General features: G+C 36.9%; 1 protein-coding gene across 4 annotated transcripts in view; it reads left to right on the forward strand.

The window, feature by feature from the left end:
- AKAIN1 (A-kinase anchor inhibitor 1) overlaps positions 1-19942 on the forward strand; it is a 29416-nt gene that overhangs the window by 6230 nt on the left and 3244 nt on the right. Inside the window, exons 1-4 of one of the 4 annotated variants that reach the window (XR_010610153.1) lie at positions 2723-3069; positions 5248-5310; positions 8574-8876; positions 16483-16930. Coding sequence is in view for 2 of the 4 variants with exons in the window: in XM_065668048.1 (XP_065524120.1) it covers positions 18715-18743 (29 nt within the window). In the remaining 2 variants the exon portion in view is untranslated. Of the gene's footprint in view, positions 1-2722; positions 3377-5247; positions 5311-8573; positions 8877-14845; positions 14986-16482; positions 16931-17479; positions 17547-18449; positions 18501-18621; positions 18744-19942 lie in introns of those variants that run through there. The other 3 variants (XM_065668048.1, XM_065668050.1, XR_010610154.1) reach the window with 3 other exon arrangements.

Raw genomic sequence — 19942 nt, forward strand, 5'->3', positions numbered from 1 at the left:
CAGGGTCAAGGGTACCACAAGCAGTGCTTAAAAATCAAACCACTGCAGTGGCATCACAGGCTGTGCAGAGAATGAGGTTGTAGTATGATTGAAATCCACTGGGAGATCAAAACCTCACTTTTTTCTACTCTAGAATTTAGAGATGGTACTAATACGAGATCCTATGTAACTTCAGGCTGGAGTTACTCTTCAAGGAAAGTTGTCAGTTATTTGCAGATGATTTATGTCTGCTTTGTAGTAGTCACTAGCATAATTGGGGTTTACAGAGTAAGGTTTTCAGGGCTGTATCTTCAAAGACATTAGTTGGTTCTATTTTGCATACTGCCAAATCTTGTTTTATATATTTCCGTTGTGTTTATGGTTGCATGGGCAAAGTCAGGGAGAAGAGTTGGGAGTAAAAGCAAGAATATATGAAAAATGTTCTAAACATTGCTTTTATTAAACTTGAATACAAATTAAATTCAGATTTGTATTTAGGGTACCTTATATTTAAGAATGTGTTTTCATTGCTTAAGAAGTTTGTAGTCTTAGATAATAATTTATTGATTTGTTCTCATTACCTTAATCTCCATCATTTGGAATCAGTGTATAGATTTATTTTTTCTGGGTACAAAAGCCATGAGTATCTGTTCATGTAGCTCTATTAGGCTAGAAATACGTAATTAGACTGACTGTCTATATTTAAGCAACATCTAACACTTTTTTCTTTATACCCAGAGATACATATTTGTATCCCAAATAAGTCTATTATCATCCCCCCATTTCCTGTTACAAAATAACTGAAGTTTTTCGGAGATCTGCCTAGGACACCAAGGAATGTTTTCTCAGATGGCAATAGGATTTGATCTGATTACTTTGCAAAGATGAAAAGTGAATAGAAAGTGGGTGAATCTGCATGGCAAGATGGTTTACAATTGAATCTTTGTGTTTATTTCAAAACTTAAGCTTTGGCTTTTATTTGTCTCTGTTCTGCTATAAAGCTTCTTTTGTGACAATACAGTTTCCAGACTTTGTATCATAAAACTTAATTCTCCTGAAAAGGTGAGTGTTGTTGCGTCTCCCCCTCTTTCCTGCTCACAAAGAAGTCTGGTGAACTTATTTCTGTGTTGGTGCAAGTTATATGATGAAGGTATTCAGGCAGGAGCAGGGATGAGGGTAAACAGGGAAGAGGAAGCAGCTGAACCTTCTTATTTCAGCTGAAATAATGAAATGAGTGACGGTTCACATTGTCTTATATAGTCAACTCCTTAAACTTTGTATTGTCTTCACAAATCTCATTCCTAAATTATGTTCTTTTATTCTTGTTGAATTCTTTCTTTTTGAAGACTTTTCAAGGTGGAGAGGTTCAAGCAAACCTGAAAAGAATTTTACTTTCTCCAGGTAGAATTTACTATGCATAGAACTATGATAGAGCTAATATTCTGATTACTCGTTAATATACTGGATAGTGTCTTCTATTTTGTTAACAAGGTAATGCCTGTCAGCTTAAATGCAGGGGTGATTTTTTCCTCACAGTTCTTACAGCACAGGAACAAGCTTAGCACTCTTTAACTCAAACCTATTTGTCTACCTACCCTGGGTGATAACAGAGAGAAGTAATGCACCAAGGCTTTATCTCCAAGACACAGCTAAATCATGAGATGCTTCACCGTTTAGAAGTTAGTGGAAAAGTTAAATGAGATCAAAGGATCAGATCCATGGTGATTTAAGGCAACCAATGCTGTGGTTGCTGCAACTATTTTGCTGGCAGTAGCTCTCATGCAGTGTCTCAGGGAACCACTTCATGGAGAGGTGGAGCACCTGAAAACTGATAACTGTTTCAAGTCATTTTTCCTTAACCTTCTTAGCAGCCCCACATGATTGACTGAGTGCTAGGGTCAGTTGAAGAGCAGGCCCAATTTAGGTCAATTTTGGTTATTGTGGAGCTGCCTCCTAAGGCAGCGGCTTTCTGTTTCACATGTCATGGTAAAACTGCAAATTACTGCTAAAAGGGGCAATCCTGTTCTCTCCCCTTTTGCTGTTACCTTTTGCACCTGTTTCCTCTGTCTTGTTTGCTTCAAATTTAATGGCTTTTGTGGCTTTAGGAGAAGCCAGTCGAGTGTGTTTCTGTAACAAAGCAATTCAGTGCTTCAGTGAGTTAGTTTCAGGTTGACCTACTTGTTGAACCAATTCATTAGATTTGGTCCAAGGTAAGTGGCAGGAGTGCATAGCTAGAGTTAGGAGAATGAGTGGAGCAGGACTTGCCCAACTTTGGCAGCATGTTAAATGCACAGCAGTGAAACACGGCACTTGGTACAAAGCGTTTGTGAGAAGCAGTCAGGCAACACAAAGGACCATACATACCTCTTTTGCAACAACCACTGGTGGTAGACTTCTGGGATTTTGAAGAGGGATATGTGTGTGCTTCATTTCGGCTTTTTCAGGAAGAGAGAATTTGGGGTTTGAAGTTGCTTTGTTTTCTTTCTTTTTTATTGTTTAAATTAATCTGACACTGCCTCTTATCCACCAATCCTATGAACCCTTGAATTGTGACAAATTGCTTAGGTTAAGGAGAAAAGAACAGTTAAAAAAGACAACAGGTACTTAATTCACTGAAGGACAAAACTCCAAAAGGATGGAAAATTGTATTTTTGCATTCTAAGTTAATGTTTACAAGTATCAGAAGATATCCACTTCAAAGTTATTTAGGTCTGGTTTGGATCACTTACTGTGTAAAACTCATTGATCTCTTTAGTTATTGAAAAGAGGATAAATCCCAAGTATAATGTATTTCATTAGGTGATGTCAGCAAGAGTGATTCATGTTAAGATTTTTTTTTTCCGCCTGCCTTTTTAGTTTAGATTTCTGTGGTAAACTCGGAAGTTTTCAGAATGTTTGATTTTTATTTCTTTCAGGTATAAATATGGATTCATTTGAAAGCCTGAATATAAAAATCGTAGATATTTTTACATTTCTATTTGGTACTTCAGAGTAAGAAGTTTTAAATGTAGTTCTTCAGTTGTGTATCTGAGGCTGCAGAAGGCGTTCTTTGTCAAGAGTTGCCTTTTTTCAGTGGAAAGTTCTTCCTAGGTATGAGTTATATTCTATGATATTTCTCACAGTTTTCTGTGTTTTAACAACATTCAAATATTTTCTTTTACAGCTATTATTTTTTTTTAATTTTACTAATTTATCCAGATTTTCCAGTAAGTTTACAACAATCATAGGCCTTTAAATTGTAAAAATAGAGCTTAAAACATGATTTTTCAGACATAAACTTTGTCATGCTGGTGTAGGGTTTCATTCTTTAACTTTTCAGCACTGTAAATGAAATACTGTACTGAAATATATCAGAAACTCTTACTTGAAAACATGATGACTGCCATCATAAATAGAGGTATGTTAAACAGACATCTTTTAATTAAAGCTAACACCCATTTTAAGAGCGTTAGTAAATGTTTTCAATATGAAACATAGGTTTAATTTTCCACTTCAGTAATGAACTTTTCTTTTATTCACTTGTATGACTCTTGTAACTCTCTCATTGTTCCAAGGACAGATTAAATGCAGTCAGAAGGGAGCCTTGACTTGATGGATGTGATAAATTCTGCTGAAGTATGGATATCCTATTATAGATACTTTTCAATTCGACATGGATTATGCTCTGTGAATCTTGCTAAACTAATTTAAGGTTTTGATATTCTGCTTTTAAAATCCTTTCTTTTGTGACAAAGTTAATGTTTTTAAATACAATTTAAAATTCATATATTTATCTTATTTGTCAAAATGGTTTAAATTTTAGCCATGTATGATGAAATCCCCATCCTTTTTACTATAGGACAAGTTAAGAAACCACATTGTGTATTTATGCTTTGTATTTTATATATTGGTGTAATTCGGTATAGTTTACCATTCTTAATTCTTGAAAAATCGAAACTGTTAGTAGCATGTTAAAATTACAATTTTGATATTTACATTTCACATATATTTGTTCTCTTTGAGCGTTAAATTAAGCATGCAGTTTAATATTTAGTTTGTTTACATATATCAGAATATTATAACTGAATTTATTGAGGACTTTCATGGAATAGTATTTTCTTGAAAGTTTGTAAATAATTGTAATCTAACTTTTTGTTTCTCCTTAGCTCATTGTCTAGCAGTTTTGCCGTGGGTCATAAATGCATCTTTACTTCTCTCATTTTAAGTTTTTTGAAGACTTGAGCATATGCCTAATTTATGACTTGTGTCAAGTTACGCATACCAATAAACTGTGGTATGATCAGGGTCTTCTTGTAGGAAAGAGGAAGACACATGCAAAAATACTCATTTTTAGGCTAACAAATGTGGTGTTGTGCTGGTAGAATAAAAAATGTTTAAAGATGAATTTTATGTGTGGCAGATTCCCAACTTATCCTATGAGTCATTAGCATGGTGCAGAGTGGTATGGCCTTGTCCATGTCATGAGTCAGTGGTTGGTTGTGAGGTTCTTTAAGTCTCTTCCTATGTTTCACTGTGTCTCTGCTAGGTACAGACTCATTAGTCAAGGACTTGACTGAATTTCTTGCTGTATAAAAGAATTCCTGTGTGAGCTAAAGGCTCTCAGTTTGGGGCTGTGACTCATTTGTCTTGGTGAAGGGACTGGCTGTCTACAGAGGTGTGGCAGGCGGGAGCAGCAATTACTTTGGCTCCACTGATTTTTGCACAGCTGTATAAGTAACTAAATAAATAACTAAAACTAATGTTTTAGTTGAATCATTCAGTCTTGTATTTAAAGCTCTTAAATATATCTAGATCTTTGTTTCTTATTGGTTGGCTTTTGCTTTGGGTTCAGCTTCTGGGTAGCTTTGACTCCCATCTGTAATATAAAGATACCAAGTTACTTTTTATGGGACTGTTGGAAGATAACGAGTGCAAGGCATTCAGACATTGTGAGGGTGGTGATGTGATCAGCTAGAGAGGTTTCCTAGATCAAAGTGAGGCTTTTGGGATTTCTACATGCTGTGAGAAGTCCTGGGGTGGGCTCATCTTTGTGATGCTTAAAAAGGCAAACCAAATAAACCCAAAGCAGTACAGCTGTTTCTCCTAGACTCTATCTGAAAATTATCCATGTTTGTACACTTCAGCCGTGGACTACTATGCAGGTTATCAGATTAGTTAAGAAAAATTAATAGACTATTGTATTCAGACTCTAATGGTGACATTAATCTAATGGTATTCACTTTTGCCTGTCTCTGGAAATGTTGCATGTTCTTGCTGCTGGCTTTCAAGGTCTCACATCTTTTGCTGCTGGAAATATGTGCATTGCTGTTTTTCTGGAGTACTCATAGAAAGGTAATTGGCTTTTCATTTACTTTTATTTGGGAGAATGGTATTTCTGCCCATTTTCATTTTTCTTTTTTCCCTTCTTTGTTTATTTTTTGTATCTATCCGTTAGAGGCATATTAATCACAGAAGCATTAATTGTTCTAGTCTAAATATAGGACACTGAATATTTTGATCCCTGGTATACACATTGCCATTTGACAGTTCAGATATTCGTCTAAATAATTTTAGCTATTTCTTGCTGATGCTCAGTCACAGTTATTTCCTCTAATAAGTTTCCTTGCAGTTTCAGATATAATGTATTGCACCATGGCTGGTAAAGATTTTTATTGTTAAACTTAACTGTAAGATAGCCAGTGACTGTAACTGCTTTTTGAAGATCATTATGACAGTACCCAGTTTAGCAAAAGACATCAAGTAGTTCAAGCAGTTTACTGATAATATTAATCTTCCCTCATAAAGAGCTAGGTTTGGTTATTAATGTTGAGGTGTGTGAGGAAATTTAAAAAAATGGCTCAGAGCTAATTCATTCTCAGAGTTGAGGAGAAAACTTTTTACGAAATATAAAATTAGCATTTGATGTAAACATATGAAATCTCCCTGATTTTCTCTTCGTATCTTTATTTTATTATAAAATATTTTCATTTATACTTAGGTGATTACTTCCAAATGATTCTGCTGGAAGAGTGTAAAATGTTACCTGTAAAATTTTAGCTGTATATTCTTGTTAATGAAACATGGAACATGGTTGGGTAAAAATGGCTTTTTCCTTAAAACATGTTTAGTAGGCTTCTGAATATATGTGACCAAATAATTGTTTTCAGCTCCTTTAGAATAAAGGGGTTATGTCAGATGTAAAACCATAGAATTACGAGTAGCAACAGACGATTTAAAGTGACATCAGTCAACTTGATTTCTGTAACTGTCTAAAAATGTTAGTTAACTATTAAAATGTTAAAGTTCCTAAAAAAAGTATCCTCTGAGTAAGTGAAGACATTAAAAATTTTTAAGTCTCCTGATTTTTACAGAATCTAGTAATTCCTCACTCAAACAGTAAGAGATTAAGCAATACACAAGGTGGGGAGTGTATAATTACTTGTAAAAATATATACAGGTGTTTTTGTGAGTGGTTTTATATTTTCTGTTTCATACAAGTTGCTGGTACATGTTTAAATGAACAAGGTCAGGTATTGTATTTTAATGATATAACCTTATTTTTACCACTGTGCTTCATTCTTAATGTTTGGTTTTTGTTGGTTTTTTTTGTTTTGTTTTGTTTTAATAACAGGGCATAACTGATGTTGTTTTCCACTGATCTGAAGTTGAATGAGAATTATAATTAGCACACTGTTTAGGTGGTTGTACTGCATTAATTGCACATTTTCTGAGGTGGCAGTTTGTTACAGAATTCTTCCCTGTGCAATTATTTCAGTGATTTCTGTGCATATGAACTTGTGACCAAATCTGAAATTCAAATTTAATTAAATTAATTAATTAATGAATTTAATTAAATGAAAAAAAAAAAAAGCCCAAGATGCTCTTTGATAACATTTTCTCCTCTGTCAGAAAACATTAATTGCTGGGAGCTTTTAATTTGAGCAGAAAACCTAAAATCTTTGAAATAAAATGTGCCTGTTTAGAGTAATTTATTAGACTAAATACAGATAGCAGTTAAAGAAAGATGTTGCAGATGCCCACCTAAAATTTTACAGGTTTCTTACAGACGTTCAGATCACTAAACCATAGTTACAGTTTTGTAAGTTTTTTTACAAGCTGCCCCACCCCCTCGAAATCCAGCTCTTTGGAAGCATGCATATCATTTGTATATAATAGGAATATATCAAATAGATATTTGAGAGAGAGAAATGGGTTGACATCTTTGTTGCTTGAAGGCTGGATCTCCACTGAACACGTTAAGTATGTAGGTGCCATGTAACATCATAAAAAATACCTCTGCAAGTTTTCCTACAGACTTTCCAAATTATTTTTAGTCCTAGTTTTCTAAAATTATACAATCTCCTTCACCTTTCTGTTAAGAATGCTGAATATTGCTGACTGTAATCTCTTCTGTGTTTTATGTGGGATACTTGTACTAGAAATTGTGCTAATTCAGTTTGTAGGTATGTGTTAATGCTCAGACTTCAGGTGAATGAGAAGGATGATAGAAGAAAGTTATTATAAAGATTTTTGAAGTAATATTCTTAGAGGGAGCACCATTTCTGAGCAGCCAGAGGTGTGATGCTTGTTTATTCAGTTGCTTTTGAGAGAAGTGGAATTTTTTTTCTGAGCTAAGAGAGGGGAAGGAAACAAATGGCAACAAAGAAGTTGAAATTGCTAATGAGAACAAAGGGAATATGCAGAAATCAGACACTAGAAATTGCATTCCCAAGGAGAAATAATTTATTATTCCAACACACACACACACACAAAAAAACCCCAACAAAACCAAAACAAAACCAAAAACTAAAAAACAAACCTGTCACCAGATGATTAGTTCGACTATGGTGGTGATGCCGTTCTTGAGTTATTGGGCAGAATTATTTAAGCAGGTCTGTGCTTTTCTGTATCTGTATTTTAAGAGAAAGGCCTTTATTGGAGACTTAAAATATTCCAGATTTAATCGGAGAATTCTCTGTGTGCAAAAACAGGGGTTTTTTTTATCCACTTTCTCTAATTTGCACTGATAATCAGTGTTTTTCAAAGTACCTCTTGCAGGTTAGGCTTATACAGGACAGTTTATCTAAATTTTGTCCCATCTGGCTGTTGTGCTTCTTGCTTCTGTTATAGAAGTTCAGGGTCCACAGAAAATCTGAGCATAGGTTTTACAAATAAAAGCAAATTAAATGTGTAATATAAAATTTGGTGGGAAAATTTAAGTTTTGTCTTCTCCTGCTGCTTGCCCTCCACTTTTTTATTTTGTTGGTAATTCATAAATTTATTTACCTTTTGTCCCTGATGTCATCTTTTATATGCTGGAACATTCATGCTCCCTCTTAAATCAAAGTGCTTCTGCTCAGTACAGCTGGGTTAATGGGCCTGTGAAATCAGAGTAAAAATTCTTCAGCGCTTGAACCTTTGAAAACTAAAATACTGTGACAAAGTCCGGTGTCTCTGGAGCCTACTAACAGGGCTGTTAGCTTGTGGTGAAAGCAGCGCACCCCGAAATGTCAGTCAGCGGGAGTGGGGGATTGCTGCGAGTTAATTAGGAGCAATTAGCCGGTCTCCCTGCTGAGCGGATCGCTGTTACCTTTCTCTTCTTTGCCCTTCCCCAGATGCCGCTGCAGGACAGCGAGCTGTGGCAGCGATGATTGCCTGAGAGTGTCCGTGTCCGTGCGGACGGTGGAGGCGCGGGGCCGCGCTGCGCCCCGGCCCCCTCCCCGCCCCGCCGCAGTGTGGAGGGAGGGACCGCGGCCCGCAGCCGCCTCCCGCGCCGCGCCACGCCGGGCGCTGTCCGGGGTGCTGATCCTTGCGAGCTGTGCGCTGTCCGAGGTGCTGAGCCGTGCCGGACCGAGCGCTGCCCGAGGTGCAGAGCCGCGCCGCGCCCCGCCCCAGCTGCACCATGGTGTTCGCTCCAGGTAAGGACAGCCCCTTCCCTTGCCCGGGCAGGGGAGCCCCGTGGGAAGGCCCCGTCCTTGCCGGACAGCTCCTCCGGGGCTGCGGGGAGGGAGTGACGGCTGAGCCCCAGCTGCCACCGAGCAGGGACAGGTGGCTTCGAAGAAGGTGACTTAAGGTTAGGATGTGTTTAGCTGCGGAGCCAGAGGTTAAGAGGGTCACCCCTGTGGTTCCTATCAGGGACATGAGCCTTCTGTACAAGTGTGCAGGGGACTGTGCACAAAAGGGTCAGAGAGTCACTGCATGGCCTTGCATGGAGACTGAGTACGCCCCCCCAGCACCAACACCAGTGCCTGCCAATGAGACAATCTCTGAAACTCGTGTAAATACTTTACAGATTTCCATTCCTCCTTCCCCTCCACCACCTCAAGTGTGTGAATGGAAAAGAAAGTTTTTTCAGTATATCTTTTAGTGAAACAAACTTGACTTAAGCAGGAGCTCATGTCTAAGGCGAGACCTCACTCTATACTGTTGTAGAACCTCTGCTGTGTAGTATATATGTGCTACACCACAGAAGGAAGCTGCAGAGAATCTGTATTTGGCTTGGTACATTCTGCTTGCAATAGGCAGTTTGTTGTTCAGAAAGCTATGACAGACCCAGTAGCTCGAGGATATTAATGTAAGTCATGTATAATATCTTCTGTAGTGAAATGACTTGAAATTAACTTTGCTAAAGATGTATTATTGTCAGTAAAAATAGTGGGTCAGTAAAAAGGGAACCTAAAAGCTGCAACTTGACAATGAGTAACTATTAATGCCTTTGTTTTGCAAAGCTAATGGAAGTTTTGTCTTCCTTTGAAATTCTGTATCCAATCTGTGGAGGGATAAGAATCCGAAATCTTTATACCTTCATTAAAAAAAAAAAAAAAAAACTTGAAGCTGACTTTGCTAACTCGACACAGACTAAATGTGTCAGAAATTTGTATCTTTTTTCACCAATCAGCAATTCATTTCATCTCTTTAACAGTCCAGTTGCTGTCTCATTTGATACTTCCTTGTACATCATGTTCTGAAACTGGGACCAAGTTGTTTATCTTAATAGAACCAGCAGCTGTTTTTTGTCCTACACCTTTCAGTATTAGTGGCTCTTTCTGAATTCCTTCTATCTGACAGACTGTCACCATCAACTGTACTAATTTTTAACATGCACTATGGGACTGGAATATTGCAGGAAGAAATTACCTCTAAAATAATGAAAATATGCATATTTTTCCGCAAAGGCTGACAATGAACAAACCACAAATCTCATTAATAACTGCATGAATTGTTCTTTTCACAACTCTAATCAAGAAAGAAAAAAAAAAAGAGTTGTGAAAATCTGTCTTGTATAGTCATCATTCTTTAGTCTGCTTTTACTCAAAGAAAACTCCATGGTTTACTTGCAAATGTTGCCATAATATACATAGGGTAACTAAGTAGGAATTTGCAAAAGAGGTGATAAAGCAATAAGAGGGGCTTGACAATCTCTTGTATTCAGACAGAGCAAGCCTGAGTAGATTACATTTTTTTAATTGCTTTTCTTCACTGTAAATGAGCCCTGCACTGGCATTATTGCTTTACCAGATATTAAAAAACAAGCAAACAAAAACCAACACAGGGGTCTTGTACTTCATTACAGCATCTTCATAGTACTTAAGGCCATATGGTATCAGAATGCCATAAGTTTACTGAGAAACTGAGTTTAGTGTCTTGAATTAATTTCTTGATTTTATCCTGCTGTGATGAATAACCTTATTTTCTGTACATTTAAGTTTTGGGAGGGTGGGAGAAGGGAAGAAGAAGATTTGTCTAACTATAAATTGTTTGGGTCAGAATGCTAAACCTCCTTCCAGGATGGGGATGGGGAAAAAAAGAAAACAAACCAATAACAATCGAAAAGAAACTGTCTTCCAGAAAAATAATGGAGCTTGTTTATAAAGATAAGATTTTGCAAATGAATAAGATGGTGCTCTCTTCCTGAAGGTAGTGGGTACATTACTGCAGAGCCCTGAATTAACACACTGTGTTTATAAACTTTTACATGGAAAAAGCTTATCGAGTTTAATATACTTTCTCAAAGGCAAAGCCACCTGACCATTGACTGAATAGATACTTTCGAGTTAAGCTTCAACTCTTTTGCCTAAATCTTACAGCTACTATGTAAAACAAAAAACACAAAAACCAAGCAAACAACACCAAAAAGAACAACAATAACACCCCACACACACACACACACAACAAAACAACAAAAAAACCCACAAACAACAAAACAGCACCCCCTCCAAAGCCCTACAACCAACCAACCAACCAACTCCCAAACAAGCCTGGATATTACTGAGCTAGATACTGGCCTTTTTGCAACAATTTTGGTGTATTTTGTCTTCAAAACTGGACTTTCTGGCTCATTCTAGGCAATATATTGCTATTTGCAGGTATGCAAAAAACTATTGTTTGTATGTGATTTTTATTCATACCCAGTTTTAATTAACTTTGAGTCTGTTCTAGAGAAAGGAACTGTGAAAAGTACATTTTTTCCTTACTTGGTTTAATTTGACTGGGCCTTCGTTGCACTTTGTTGGGTTGATTGACTAATGCCAGGTTGGTGTATACGAAATGCAATTCAAACTCTGATTGTCCGGGAGTTCATTTTAGCAGAAGCATTCCCACATGATGTGCTGCCCTTGCACTGGAGGATAATCCGTGTAGTAGAAAACTGGACAAGGTATACATTGTGAAGTTTAGCTTCCTTACTTTTCCTGAACTGAACTGGTTTAGGGAGGCTGAGAAGTAGACAAGAAAAGTGTTACTGGTTGTTGGATGTAAGGATGGAGGTATGTGTGCCACTGTAGTAGAGAAACATGAAATTTCAAGGTTATAGATCAGGTCAAAAAGCAAAGTGAAGTTGTAATTGTTAAATTGGCAGATTTTCTTAGGAAACTTCAAAAGAGACTGTATTCCAGAATTCAAAAAAACCCCAAACAAACAACAACAAAAAACCCAACACCCCCCCCCCCGCCAAAACCAAACAAACCACACACACCCCACACCCCCCCCAAAAAAAATCCCCAACAACTCAGTGCCAAATTAGCTTATAAAAGACTGATGGCAATAAAAATCCACAGAAGAAATATCTGTCCTTGTAAGGTAAGGAAGACTAAGCCAAACATTTATTTGTTCTAAAGCATTAGCAAAATCTATAGGATGCAGTAAATTTTCTTTTACTACCATGTCATTAGTTTACAAAGGAGTGATCACTTCCACTATCAGGATTAATCAGATTTAACAATAACTTTAAATGTTGTTAAACAATATCTTAATGCTTCTTTGCAAATTGCTTTCAGTTAACTTTTCCCCAAAATGACCTTGGGCATTTTCCATGCTTATCTTCACCCCTAAAACTTTCTTTCCTCCAGGGGAAAGGTAAAATAAAATCTAAAATAATACTGTTTATTTCCGAGTTGCCTGAGCAAGTGGGAAACATAGGAATTTTTCATGCTTGAAGGGTTGTTTATTTTTGCTGATGCTATTTTCTGTGAGTCACTTAAACACTTCTGTCTTGGACCTTTGCCCTTACGTGTATGTACTGCTACAGCACACAGATGGCCTGCGTTTTTAAAACTAGCTTGAGAACAAAGTTAGAAAGCTGTTAAAGATATCTGAGCTACCTAATGGTTTTTTCCAGCAACTTTTGCTAGAGTATAATGTCAGTGATCATTTTAGTATATTTTTAGAATTTTACTCCATAATGTAAGACCATTAAAAAAAAAAAAAAAAAACAAACAAATTGGAGTTTCATCATTGCATTGTTTTCACCCAGTTAGTACTATACGAAGTTGTGTTTGGTTGACTAGGGATCTTTATTTTTGGCTAAATAATATCTTTTTGCAAGGAATCAGTTTTGATCTGGATACATCAAGGCAGTTTGTTTCAGTGTATGAACACTCCCATCCTTTACGCTTTATCTACTTTGAGTTGTGTGATTTCGTCTTTCAGATGAATTTTGTTATTTTTCAGTGTCTATTGAAGAATTCTTCTTACCTGACATTTTCTCCGTAACTAGGAACTTGAAGGTTTTACTCATGACCCTGCAATCCCAAAAGAAGAAGGAGGAGGTAGAACTCAGTTCTGTATCAATATTTTTATGTAAAGAAAAAGATGTGTGAATACGCTTAAAAGATAGACATTAGAGAAGTCAGAATATTCACTGCTCAGCACCTTTTTCTTACAACAGCAACGCAAATAGCTTTTCAACTAGCTTTTTAGCAGCACAGCTGTTCTTAACATTTTTAATCTAGGAGCAGCGTAGCAGACTTGCGTAATGATACTGCAGATCAGAAGTGCATCCTGTACCAAACATTTTGGGAATCTCATTAAGCTGCAATTGAAGCCGTAGCAGCTGCACACTGAAACAGTTGTGCTTGCTTGTCTGAATAGTCCTGGTCTTCTGTAGTGGAAAAGCTGGGAAAGCAACAACTTGTTGTGCTGCAGGATGCAAAGACAAAAAATTTCTCGGTAGCCTTTTGCTTTTTTTGGATTTAGAGTTACCCCTGGAGAACCCTGTTCACAATGCACGGATTGAGACACTATGCAAGGACCTGTTAACGAATAGAAAAATGGCTTGTCCCCATTACTGCTGTGCTACATTCTGCTAATGCTCTAATTCTGTAGTACCAAAAAAGCACCCTAATATAAGATGTAAGAGTGTATATATATACATAGGATTCTTTCCCAGCTTAGGGTTGACAAAGTCCATGGGATGGACCTAATTTGGAGGCTATAGGTGAGACTACTTAGCAGACTTCATGCAGTCTGATACAATGGTTGTATTTGTCCAGAATTTGTGATGGCTGGTAGTGAGTATGGAGACCAGTTGCCATCCGAAATTATCTGTACTCATTTGCAGCTAACAGCTTGCAAGAATACTTCAAAGTGTTTGCCGCCTGGTAAGAAGAAATTGTATAGGAGGGAATTTCTTGTTCTGTTTTGCTGAGGAAAAATTGTTTCTTGTGCTGACCTCTCCCCAGTGATACGTTGATCTTTTCCTTGTTGTGAAACTCTGCCAGCAGATCTCATTACTGGAAGAAAGTTAGTTCATAGGTATTCAGAAATGGGATGAAATTAGCAAGTTCAAAAAGTAGTCAACAGTCCTAGATGCAATCTTTCTTTAAAGTCTGAATCAACATAGTGTTAAAAACTAGCACAGAATTTACTTTTTCGAATTATTTTTAACAGAACTGAAGGCTTAAACAAGGGAGGCTGGCACCTCTCACTTCCGTATCACTGGGTTGAATCCTATTCAGGTTAGCAGTGAAAAGAATTGTCTTCACAGTGGCTATGTGGCCTGTATTGAAGGAGTTCTTCACAGTTGAGGGATGGTGGTAATATGCAATACAGTCATTATTAGCATCCTTACCGGCACCATGTATTGAGCAGGAAAATCAAACAGTGAATATACAAAAGGAATGACTTACACTGGCTCCTAAAGTTTGTCCTTCCACATGATTATTCTTCTAGATGAATTGCTCCATTGTATTTGTTATAGATGTAAATAGTATGATTCCAAGCTTATAAGCTTTATCATGATAATTAAATTAAAAAAATTAAAATGCACTTACTGTAAAATGCAGTGAAAGGCAGGTTTATTCTTATACCTTCGGTCTCATCAACTACAGATTTTATGAATCCATTGTATTGAGTTTATAAATATTAAGTTAAACAAAAATTCTTCGCAAGCAAGGTATTGGTTATTTCTGTATAGCTTTTCTGAAATATCTGAGTAGTGGTTACCCATTTGTAGTGTGTTCATTCCATAATAATTTGCAATCTTCTACAAAACAAGATTTAATATTTCTTAAGGGATTGCAATTGGAGCAGAATCTATACTGATGTTAGCAGAAATGAAAAGCTGACCTAAATAACCATAAAAAGCTTCGGGTTCCTTTAGAATGCCTTGCCAGGAAAGTCAAGACAGGTGAGCTCTTTGATGCTGTCATCTGACCCTGTGGTCATGTTATCAGAAGATGCTGTCTTCCTTCTTCAAGAGAATCTGAAATTTTCTGCCTGAAGAAGTAAATTGAACCCTAATCTATTCAGGTATTTCTCTAACTGTAAGGCAAATATAATCTCCTATGGATTACTTAGATTTACTTCACTTTGTAGTATGCATATCTCATATGACACTGTTTTCTTAACTTCGGTCAGTGAATCCAGCCACTGTTTGTCAGCATGGAGGGGGTGTGCATCCATTACTGCTTCTGTTAAGTACTCGCAGCTTAACATACATTTTGTCTTGAAGTAAGCAGTTTTGGAAGGGGGATTGGCTTGGTTTGGGGCTTTGGGTTTGTTTTTTGTTGTTTTTGCTGTGTTTTTTTTTCCCAAGAGATAAGGTCTGACTAGGCCATTTCTGAAACTAGACTCCGAATAGCCTGGTATAAATTGAAACACATCTAAAATGTAACAGGATTTGCTGGTTCTTGACAGGTTCCAATAACCTCTTCCTTTTTGTTTCTTTTTTTTTTTTTTTTTTTAACTTTTTACAAAACAACCCAGGTTTAAATATTGCAAATTTAATTAACCTGTACATAGTTCTTCATTTACACTATAAAGTGGTGGGTACCAAAAGTCTTCTAACACCCACCAAAGCTAGGTAGAGAATGTATCTGTAGATTCCAATAATCTTTTAATATAAAAAGCTTTGGAGGCTTCATTTTGGCTGTCATATTTCAAATAGCGTGAAATAGCTCACTGCAGTCTTCAAAAATATATAGTAAACAAACCAAGAGACTTACAGAAAGAGAAAAACTCGTTGAGAAACAAAACAACAAACGAACAAATCAAACTTCACTTCAGATATAGCTAATGTCTGGATAAAAATGATACAATGATACTCTGGAGATATTTCATCCTTTGAGACAATTTATCTGCATTTCTGCTCTGCTCCTTTGCCCTTCCGTTCTTCCCGGATTAGTGTTCAGAGCAGGGTTGTTCCAGCTTCATTCTTATTATTTGTTTTGAAGAGCAAAGTAGTCTGTCCTGGCTCCCTTCCTGATACGGTTCCTTTTCCATGCTAACTGCATGGCAGGAGTTAAGGATCAAGGCAACTGAGTATTGCCATCCTGTACTTGACAGCTATATGTCAGGACTTCACAAGGCTCCATTTTAGAGTTTGAGAAACAGTGCTGGACAGAATTAACTGTAATACACTTAAGAATACATTTCTTATTTAATTTTCTAAGATTAAATTTACAATTTCAGAGTAGGACCTTTTCATGAGGTCTCTGAACTGGCATCATTGAAGACACGGAGACAAATTGGGTCTCTAATCCTGAGAATAGCTTAATGACACTCATGCATAAAGTTGGGTTTATGCACATGTGTTGGAAAGCCTTCAGCCCTGGATGACTGCCATGTTCATTCATTCTCGGTGTAATTAACATGACTCATCAACATTTCCTGATTATGGATGCTGTGCAGCTTTATATTTTATATCTCTTCAAATTAGGCTTCTAGTGCTAAAATCCGAGCAACCAACCTATAAGGCAAATCAAAGAAGGAGATTGATTTTATATTATTAACCATTTCAATTTACAGGTTACAAAATATTTGCCAGAAGAGGCTCATCTGGAACTTCTATGCTGTGGTTGACAAGCTGGAGAGATATATCACTGCCTGATGCCAGTGGGAAGTTAAAAGAGAGGAACTTTGTTTCTTGTAGTAGAATATCAACGTTGATACAAAGAATGTTGCTGTTAATTACTACAACATATACATGTACATGATGTCCTTACGAACTTGCCAGGTTCTTTAAATTTTTTTGAAAGATTTACAATTTATAAACACAATTGAGGCAATATCCTGCAAATTTTTTTCAATAAATATAGCTCCCATACATCTGCAGTGGCCCTTGTGATGATGAAGCCTTATCGTCACAGTCTTGCTTACTTATACTTCCATTGCATTTTAAAATTTCATTAATACTGACATTTGGATTATAAAAATTACAGTAGTAATTTTCAGTATAATTGAAATAAATTTACTAGACAACAGTATTTTTGTTGGACTATTATTAACTTTTATTAATAATGGAAAAACAATTCTAATGTTGCAAAGCTGCAGAAAATAGTATAATGGTTAACTATCACAATCCAAAGCAATATATTAACAAAACGAACAGTACATTTTCTAGTTAAAGGATATACCTGCTGAATTTCATGTAAAAATGAAGAAAAAATATTCGCTTCATGGCTCTTTCAGCTTTCAGAAATTTTGCATAAAATGAAATTGTAGCTAACGGGAATACATTTTGGGTAATTGTGAGTTCTGAATTGCTTAGAAGTTTGCTTAGAGGAATGTGATTTTTATTGTTAGCTTTAGGTATGCTTAAGCTCAAAGCTTTTTGCCCCAAAAAAATTTCATTTTTTCCAGAACGACTTTGGTGGTATTCATTCACTGAAATTAAACTGCATATGTTATTCCTGTGAAGCAGAACATAAACTTTTGATCTCTGATGCATGGCCCTTGGGATTCATGGAACCTGTCATAAACTGAGCTATTCTCTTCAAGTGCAATGTTTGTGTTGTGCCTCAAGGCAGGATGAGACATAACCTGCAGGAAGACATGATGAGCTGCGTAAATGTCACATGCTTGGAAAAAAGGTGACTTAAAATTAAAGGCATTATTTTTCTCCTGGGAAAGCAGTAAGGTCATACAGTTCAAGAAGCAAAAGGAATAACTGAGGAACAAGAGAAGTTTCCTGAGATACAGTTTACATTCATGGTCATGTGCGCTCATGAATGACTAATCTTTTTTCAAAAAGTATGAGATAAATTATTTCTACTCCATATTTTCCAAGAGTTCAAAGTTCCTTCCTACCACAGCTCCTTCACCATTTAGCCCCTCATGTCTTTCCGTGTCAGAAGTGTTGCTTCTGTTTCCTTCTAAATCACTGATTCTGCACTCACTGAAAGGTGTCTCATCCCCCCACAGTTCATTGCCAGCAATAGTGGATCTGGGGTGGACTTGCATCTTTGCAAGAGCAAAATCATGCCTGTGGTAGTTTAGCATCATTATAGTATTCCCAACTATCCTATGAAAAGATATGGTAGAAAACTTAACTGCTGATTCATACAAATTACCTGTCATTAAGTGTTACCTAGCAAGAGTGTTCATAAAACATTAATTTTAACTTGTAGCAAGCTGAAAGGGAAAAGGCACAGGGTATATCAGCAGGAAGTGCAGGAGACTACTTTGATTGCAATCTGAAAAGGAAGAGGAAGTGACTCAGGATGCTTTGAAGAAAGTAAGGTGTGTAAACGATAAAAACTCCATGTGCAAAGAGAGTGAAGTTTTTCAAGATTTAAGCTGTGCTAAATGCTATTTCTCTGTAGCTAGCATTTTCCTTGTATACTTTTCTATGCATATTCCTTAGTGCAAACATTGCAGAGAATGTAGTCTCCTACACAAGGTGTTCTTGGACTTCAGCTAATATTAGTTCTAGTAATTGAGATGAATATTTGGAATATACTTTAAATGCTTTTATTCTTTTTCCAAACTGCTAGCAAATTTTCCTTCATGAGGAACATCTTCAAGCGAGCCAAGGGAATTTCAAGGTACTGATACATGGCACTAGTTTTAGATAAAAGTGAAATATGTGACTGATTCCTGCAGTAAGTCCAAAATTTTTAGTTGTTGTTTGGTTTTTTTTTTTAAATCTCTCAAACTAATATTTAGATTGTGGAACCAGGCTGGAGTTTACAAAATAATTTTCATCTGTTATGTTAGTTGGCGTACAGCTCCCCAAATGAAAGACGAGGTGCTAAAAGCATGCTAAAGAGACTTTGTCATGTCTTAAGGTAAAATTGCTAACTTGCATTTAATATCACTTAACCTGCATTTTTCAGTTCTCTATTTGCAGAATTAGGGTGCTGGGTTCCTGTATAAGTCAGGTGAGCATTTAAAAATAGAGAATAAGTAGAAAAGATTTTCTGTCATTGAGAGAAAAAGAGTAGTCATTAGACAAGGATAACTAGTAGACAGAATGCTGTTTCTGTATCCTGCAAATTTTTCCCAGCAATTACTTCTAATGACCTTGTTTAATGAAATCTTAATGAAGCTAGTTATTCTTCAAATCTCAAAATATCATAGGTAAAAATTAGCTGTATTTTATCACCTGAGTAACTCTTATTCTGATTAGCTAAACACCAAATGCTTAGACAACAGGGCAATGTCTCTCTTTTACCTAATGGAAAATAGGCAGTTCTTAAAATGTCTGATTAATTTTACAGGCACTCAGATTTCTGCCTTTGTTTATATCCACAGCAGTCTATATTTCAGCAAGGTGGTGCAGTTTGATAGATATGTTCCAGCTCATGATCCCTTTGAGGTCCTTACATGAGTCATCTCAGTTTTCCTTAGTCAATCCCTCTTGTGCAAAGAGTAGTGCCAGCATATCAGTAAATAAATGACCTTCTCAGCACTTAGCACAAAGCTATTTTCTGTTCTTGAAATTAATAATTGAAAGAAGAGGAAGTAGTGGGGATGGTCTTCCAGACACGTTTACTCCTTCAGGAAGTGGAAAAGTTGGAGTTTATGGCAGCCTCAGCTAGGACACAGAAGGCTTGAGATTGGAAGGGACCTCTGGATGTTGTCTTGTCCAACTCCTGCTCAGGCAGAGCCAATCTAGAATCATTTGCTCAGGCATGTCCAGATGGGTCAGCTGTGATGGACACCACACACCTGGGGGAGCCAGACGTTCATGTCTGACTGCTCAACATGTCTGGATCCTGGCTGGCAGTCTAGCTCTTACACATAATGGTCCTAAGGAGCCTCAAAAAAGGCTATTTTTTTTTTTCACTGTTGCTTTCTGATCTGTGTGTTCAGCATAAGCTACCAATGGTCTCATTGGTCACATCACCCCAGGCCAACATCTCTGACTCTCTCCATGTCCAAAGCCAATTAGCTGTTGCTACCTGCGTTACTATCTGCCTAAATGTGTTACACAGGTGTAAAATTCTTAAGTCTGTTTGAGCTGCCTTATTTCCTTTCTGTGCAT

Source organism: Lathamus discolor, chromosome 2 (assembly GCF_037157495.1).
Source record: "Lathamus discolor isolate bLatDis1 chromosome 2, bLatDis1.hap1, whole genome shotgun sequence".
In the NCBI taxonomy this organism is placed as follows: Eukaryota; Metazoa; Chordata; class Aves; order Psittaciformes; family Psittacidae; genus Lathamus; species Lathamus discolor.